The sequence below is a fragment of the Centruroides sculpturatus genome, unplaced genomic scaffold (genome assembly GCF_000671375.1).
Source record: "Centruroides sculpturatus isolate CEXI.00-Female unplaced genomic scaffold, Cexi_2.0 scaffold823, whole genome shotgun sequence".
Classification (NCBI taxonomy): Eukaryota; Metazoa; Arthropoda; class Arachnida; order Scorpiones; family Buthidae; genus Centruroides; species Centruroides sculpturatus.
In genome coordinates, this window is record NW_019385060.1 from 387669 (window position 1) to 395216 (window position 7548).

Below are 7548 nucleotides of genomic sequence, written 5' to 3' on the forward strand. Positions count from 1 at the left end.
AGCCTTGATGTCTGGTATTTCTTTCCACAATATGATGATATCGTCGACATATCTCTTATATAAAATGATGTTGTGCAGGTGGTGTGGGAGGACCTTAGCTTCGAGTAGCCTAATCACCATCTCGCATAAGTTCCCAAAGACCGGACTACCCATGGGGACTCCTCTTCCTTGCATGTACACGATACATTAATTAATTATAATTAAATTAATATTTAATACAGTCAATTCCAGTTAATTGGGTCGAATCTCAAAGAACGGAAACCAAACTAATAAATTAATACATAATTTAATCACTTAATTGGGACAACAACAGATAAGGAATTTAGCAATTTTTGGTATATTTTAGTAATCTTCTGAAAATATGTAGGCACTACATACACTAATGTCGTATAGGCCTAATGGTTGGCCTAAAGATTTTGTCTTTTGCTCAGGCGGTTCAGTTTTTCCAGAGGGGGTCAGCATAGCAGGACGTATTATGGGCATTTCATCTGAGGCAGACCTGAATGCAAGTTACTGACCCTGCTCTGGATTGGACTGGACAATCCCCTTAAAAGCAGAGAGACAAAGATGGCTGGACAATTTTTTGAGGTCTCTCGAGTGATTTGGAAGCCAGCTAGAGTTTGTTTTTTTTGTTTTTGTTTTTTTTTGTTTTCTTCATCTGACTTGTTTGAATAAATGAAGAATATCATACTTTGTACAAATTTCATTTGTTATTCATTTTGATTTTAAGAAACTATTTTCTGTAAATAATCCCAGTCCCTTTAATAGTGAGATTACTAAACTTAAATTTTAAACAACTTTTGCATACTTTCGTTTATTTTATTTACTGCAGCTATTTTATCCCTTCCTTCTCTAACTCTGGGTCAAAATATCACACCATAGCTACACCACATCTGATAAAAAATCACACATATTGATAATATATTTGAAATGAATTTTGAATTTGTGTTAAGTTTTTCAATTTTTACCAAGTATTATTATTATTAAATACTTTAATAATTTAAAAGAACTAAATATTATCATTTTCTGTGCTATAAATGCCAAAATATGGTACAAAAAATTATTGTGATTCAATATATTTCCTATCGAGTGCTATGTCTAATTATTGTGAAAAGGTGGGATGGCATAAAAAATCCAAAACAACTTCTTATGGATGGGGGTCCCCTTCCATCTCTAACTCTGGGTCAAATTTCTTTTGAATTTGAGTATTCAAAGTTAGTCATTTGATATACAAGGTACCACTGTATTAACACTCAGAAAATAATTTTTTAGTCATATTATTGTCATTTAGATGACTTCAAAATGGATCCAATTACGGGAGAGAATTTAAGGACTGAAAAAACATTCCATAAATTAATAAGAAAACAGCAAAAAGAATTAGAGACAATGAGAAGAAAACATCATAAGGAAAAAAATGCAGTGCAAAAGCAGCAATGTGCAGCCATTGATAAAATTGTTAAAGGAAATAAAAAGTAAGTTTTAGTTAAAAATAATAATTTCTAGGCTTGATGATAATTGATTTTCACAAATGTTTCTTTTTCAAAGTGATGATTTAGCAAATGATCCAGAGATAAGAGAATTAGTGGTGCAACAAATGCGACAATGGTCAGAACTTCTTGAAAAACAGAGGAAAGAAGAATGGGAATTATTAAAAGATCATCTCTGGCAGCAGGGTGAAGTTCTTAAAAAACTTATGGAACAAGCCCAAGCTGGACAAATGAAACAACTAGAAGCAAAATTTGAAAGGTAAATATGCAATTTCTTTTGTATTTATTAAACATAGCTTTCAATAAAATTATTGTTTACAATTCAATAAATCTGACTTACGGAACCTGTAACCGATGTGTATCACTTTTTCTTTCAACAACCAAACGTTTTCATAACCCCTTCTGGGTTCTTCATCAGGATAACAGCTGGATCGAATAGCAAAAAACGAATTCAAAAAGTTTGAATAAATCCGAACTTCTTAGAGTTTGAATCGTTCCATTCGCTTAATCAGTCACGAGATATGATTGAAACTGTTCTAATTCGACGGTCGATGTTCAAATTTAAGAGAAAGATCCAAAACGTGTTATTGAGATATAAACATTACTTAATATTCTCGTGTTCCCTAATATCATTTATTTTTAAGGCTTAATATAATTTCGTTATCACTCTTTATGGAGTAGGTTTTGCCACGCCATGGAAAGGCTGATCTCTTCTCTTGAATTAATACACTCAGATTTGTCATACGCCCTAAAAATTTCCATCTCTTCTAGCCATTTTAGTTGGTGAATATGTGGTGTGGAGGCAATTATCCGTGCTGCATTGAAGTCCGCCACTATATCGGGATCAGTGGCATAGGTGGAGATACAGGTTCCGTAAGTCAGATTTATTGTATTGTATACAACCCGATGTGCAGTTGATATTATATTATTGTTTACAATTATTAATAAATATCTCAGCAACGTAATGTGTGTTATGATAATCTAGTTGCTGAGTACATTCTGTTAAATAATTGTAATAACCACAAATTGAAATCTAGAGAAAACAAAGAAATGAAAGCCCGACAGGCAAAGATTTCTGTTGAGACAGCTCGAGAAGTTTCAGGTGACAAGACACTAAGAAACAAAGCAGAAAGGGAAAGGTAGGGAGAATGAGTTTTGTTTTATTTTGATTGACTTTACAGACTGATTAGACTTGTCATTCAGGCGCCTGAGAGAGAAAAATAGTAACAATACAAAAAAATTCATCGAGGAGAGGAAAACAGCAGCTTTGAAGCAGGGAAAAGAGAGAGAAAAACTGAAGAAAGTCCATGAGAAGCAGTTACAAGATTTATCAAAAGAAACAGGAAATGTATGTATTTTAGGTCTGCACTTTTTAATTTGTTAAACCTAAAATATATAATTTCTTTTACCATTTTCTGACTTGCAGGCCGTTGAGACATACAAAAATGCCGAAGCCGAATACAAATTAGCAGCAAAGTTGGAATGCTTCATATGAAAAGCCAGCTTGTACAAAAATCTTTTTTGAGCAAAGCCCATACAAAGCACACCATCACTCTACCTCTAGTTATTCCAATAGCCTCAATTTTATTTATAAGAAAAGTTTTTAAATGAGAATTTTAGAAAACAAAATTTCACATAGAAAACATTTGTTCTTTACATTTTTAAAATGTAGCACACTTTTGATTTCATAAGAGTTTGGTAGCATTAAAAATTTGGAATAGCCTGCCATTTATAGGGTGGTAAACATCGATCTCATTTCAGTCGATACAGATACCTTCCAGGATACGAGTGCAAAAAGTACATATCCCTTTTTCCCATACTCCGATGTGTGCTTTTGGCACATGTGGCATCTTGCACTAATCTCTTGTATAATATTGTATTTATAGTGTGCTGCTTCCCAATATAAATTAATCAATGTGATTGTTATTTTGGTGAATAAGTTGTGTAAGCACTTTTCCATCAAATTGTAGACACAAAATTTATAAAACTGCAGTTTTCTAGATATTGGAAGATACCATAGTTTTTCACTGTTTGAAAACTTTTGCAAAAAACAAAAAAGATGAGAAAAAATATCGAATTTCATTTGATTGCCATTTTTAAATACCTTTTAATTGCCATGTAACCGCGCACTGCATCTTCCATGAGCGCAGTTCTCTTAAAACACCGCATGGTTTAAATCACTAGAATCTCTAAAAACTACAGAGGACCACTAAATTTTCTAAAAATTGATAAAGTGCAGGTCATTTATAGTCGGAATATTCTTAAAATGTGCATTTATATATTGCGGCTTTTTTAGATTGATGAATGCACCGCTCTACAGAATTCTTGTAAATAAATTGTAAATGGCTATGCTCACTAAACAGCGCCACAGAGTACACAACATGTACGGAAGCAGAATATTTTTATTTTCTTTTCGATCACCCAGTTTGATTCTACCAGTCCATAATCTCGACATCCTGTCACAGGTACCATATCGAACAATTATTTTAATCTCGAGTACTATCCATTTGGTGCTAATTCCTTAATTATTCAAAGTATTTATCCATATCATTTTAGACAACATGACATGTCACACACATCTGAAGTTTAATTATCACACAGCACAACCTGTCCATTTTCTAGTCTACCATCACAGTGTATTGGATTTATTTATTATTTAGTTTATAGATTCACAAAAAGGAGAAATGCAGAGGAGTGAAGTGACAGACACTGCACATTCTGAATTTTGTGTATATTATTATTATTATTATATATATACTTACATACAGTATATAATTTAATGCATAAAACTGTATAAAATTAAGTGCCAAATTCCATGTTGTATGTGCTAGTGTTTCTCAGCCAGTTACTTTGTTGTTTTGTGGAAATAAAGTGATTGTTAAGTATTTATTTTTATTTAATGTTTTCAAATGACACATTGAGAATTTTGGGATTATTACACAGATTAATTACTGTTCATTTTCATGTTTTTTTTTCCTCACAATTATCAATACTTCTTTAATCACTTACTTAGTTAAATATAATATTACTGTAGTAAATTACAAATATATAGAATGCATTGTATGATACTTAATTTTTATTAATATAAAATGAGACAGACAAAGATTGATGATGCAGAAATTATTTACAATAATTTCGTACTGTTGTTATAAAATGTCAGATCACCTAGAAAGTTTATGCTAACTTTTTGAGTTACTGGGTAAAATAAATGATTTAAAAATACGCAAGTAAAAGATATATTGTGTCTTTGTTATATTACGAGTCTAGTTTTTTAATCATGTAACTGAAAATTACCACAAAATTCAGATTAGAATTAAAAATATCTTGAACATGACTTTGAGATCTTTATGGATGCAAAGAAAAACCTGACAGAATTAAAGGTTTTGGGGACAGAAATGATGATCTGGAGAATATGAGATTCAAAATTTTCTAGTTGAACTACCTCAAGTCCTACGTCCTACCATCCTACACACAGCATAAACTTTTTTGGGGTATTATCTGATTTTTGATATCAGCCAAAATGTCTTTCCATGTAAGACCCACTGAAAATTATTACAGGAATTCATTTTTCATTCCTGTTAGCAAAAGACCTAAAAGTTTTTCATTTTTTTTACATGATGAAGCAATACACAACAAACATATAACATGAAAAATTGCATATTAAATGGTTCAACAAATTTCAGACAGACATCAAATATGACTAATATATAACATGTTTGTTCACAAATCCAGCTTCAAATATTTTCAGTTCATTATTGTTATCATTTTGAATTGTTAAACAATTCAGAGTATAAGACAGCTCCGTAAGTTTACAAAAAATATCAAAATACATTTTCAGAATATTTTCAGATTGTTGAATTTAGAATGCTATTATATCAAACATTCTACTCAAATATTTATTTTAAATTTAAGGAACATAAATTACATATAAGAAATTTAAAAGAAATACTGTACTCAATTAGAATGTTGAGTTTAGAATGTTTATTTGTATCAAGCAGATCTGAGAATAGAATTGAAAATATTAATCATTATATAATTAACACATTTTCTGGCTGCTTGAACATTTTGAGTGTTTTTTTTTAATTAAGTTTTCAAATAACAATAAAATTTGGTCATAATGTTCATACTTGTTGTCATGGTCTTGCTGTCTTGACAATATCACTTGTGATATCTTTTCTTAGTCCTATGCCCTGCAGAGAGCGTGGTGATATTATGAATTGATGGCTTTAATTGTATCTTTCCACTGCTCATGGTGTTTTGCCATTTGGATGGCTCCATACTGTAATCATCATTACTTGGTCTGCCCACCTAATCCAACATCTGTCTCTAGTGCATTTGCCATTGATCTTCCCTTCTAGATTTTGTTTCTCAAATCCATTTTCTCATCTGGAAATATGTCCCAAGAAGCAAAAGTAGGATTGGTATATTTTAGTGGTAAGGCATATTCAGAGTTGCCAATTTAGCGAAAAAGTCACTAAATTTGGCGAGTTTTTTGCTTTAGTTAGCGCCTTTTTTTAAATTTAGCAACGGAGATTTTTCTTAGAGGTTTTTTAGTAAATTTAGCTACATTTTGGAGATAATTTTAGAGATAATACACAAAATAAAAAAATTTCATAAAACTATTAAAATTTAATAAATTCCTTCATTTATTTATCTTTAATGTGCAATAATTATGTGCATGAATTGAAAATAATATTTTAATAAGTGGCAACACTAATCAGAGCTCAAGTTTTCTTTGAGAATCCTTATTATCTATTACCTATCACTCATCGTGAGTAACCAAGTGTTTTAATATAGTGTAATTTTGTGATAATATTATTTACTATTATTTGTTGATATTGCAATTTATTATTTATTACCCTTATATCAGTGAAAATGCCAAATGAAAGAAGATAGACTCAAAAATTTCAAATAGAATGGCTACGTGACGATAGGTATAAAAATTGGTTGCAGGAAATTGAAGGAGAAAATACAAAGTGTCATGGCAAATATTGTAACTGCATTTTGATAGCAAAAGTAAGTGATTTAGAAAAGCATAGGAAAACTCAAAAACATATAAAGCCAAACCATCGTTTAGTATTCAGCTGAGTGCAAACATTCTTCCATTTATGAAAAGCTCGAATGTTCATAGAACAGAGGGAAATATGGCACTTTTTGTAAATGAAGGTTGTCCTATAAGTCATGTAGACAAACTAACTAAATTCCATACAACAAATTTTTCAGATAGCAAAAGTTGTAATAATCTGACTCTTGGACGAACAAAATGTTAAGCCATAATTTCAAATGTATTAGCACCACACGTTAAAGAAAATTTAATAGTTGATATAGGTGATAGCAACCATAGTTTACTAATTGACGAAAGTAATGACATTTCAGTTTCCAAGCTTTTAGATATTGTAATTACATATTACTCTCAAAATAAAAAATGTATAACTACAATTTTTTTTAGATTTAGTACCACTTAAAGAGTGCAATGCTGATGTAATTTGTGAAGCAATTAAATTTTCCTTGAAAAATAACGCCTTGGATTTACATAAACTCATTGCAATTGGAACAGATATTGATTCCTATCATTACAGAAGGATTAATGGTGTATATGTTAAACTCAAAGCCAAAGTACCTGCTTTGATTTTGGTACGTTGCCCCTGTCATTCATTACAATTAGCTATTTCTCATGCTATAAAAGAAGACATTCCAAGAAATATAGAATTTTTTATTAAAGAAATATTTAATTGGTTTTCTCATTCTGTGATTACACAATCAAAATACAATGAACTCTATTCTTTGATGAATGATGGAACTGAGCCATTGAAATTAGTACAATGTAGTGAGACTCGTTGTCTGTCAATTCAGACCACTATTGATAGAATTTTGAAATAATGAAATGATTTAAAGGCAAATTTTAATTTGGCCAGAGCAAACAAAAGATATTATACAGCAGAAATTTTGTTCTCAATGTTTGATGATCAAAGAAATTTCTTATTTCTTAAACCTGTACTTGATGAAGTTCAGAGATTAAATAAAATATTTGAATCTGAGAATAATGATCCTACGAAGTTGC

General features: G+C 30.7%; 2 protein-coding genes across 2 annotated transcripts; both read left to right on the forward strand.

Moving 5' to 3' along the window:
• The first annotated feature begins 1271 nt into the window (after positions 1-1271).
• Positions 1272-4372, forward strand: LOC111634109 (1-phosphatidylinositol 4,5-bisphosphate phosphodiesterase-like). The gene is made up of 5 exons (XM_023378793.1): positions 1272-1472; positions 1546-1746; positions 2525-2626; positions 2691-2835; positions 2914-4372. The coding sequence occupies exons 1-5, from the start codon at positions 1303-1305 to the stop codon at positions 2980-2982; spliced, it is 687 nt and encodes a 228-aa protein (XP_023234561.1). The 5' UTR covers positions 1272-1302; the 3' UTR covers positions 2983-4372.
• A 2259-nt stretch (positions 4373-6631) lies between these two features.
• On the forward strand, positions 6632-7541 carry LOC111634103 (the record flags this gene model as incomplete). Its single annotated transcript, XM_023378780.1, is given in 3 exon segments — positions 6632-6722; positions 6780-6848; positions 6937-7541. Coding segments are annotated over 3 exon segments (765 nt in total), but the record flags the coding sequence as incomplete, so codon positions are not given.
• Positions 7542-7548: the final 7 nt, after the last annotated feature.

Excerpts from the sequence above, each read along its gene's own strand:
- LOC111634109 (XM_023378793.1), top strand. The coding sequence starts at position 1,303 with ATGGATCCAATTACGGGAGAGAATTTAAGGACTGAAAAAACATTCCAT. Across the intron at positions 1,473-1,545 it reads ATTGTTAAAGGAAATAAAAA|TGATGATTTAGCAAATGATC; the intron begins GTAAGTTTTAGT and ends TCTTTTTCAAAG. Across the intron at positions 2,627-2,690 it reads AACAAAGCAGAAAGGGAAAG|GCGCCTGAGAGAGAAAAATA; the intron begins GTAGGGAGAATG and ends CTTGTCATTCAG.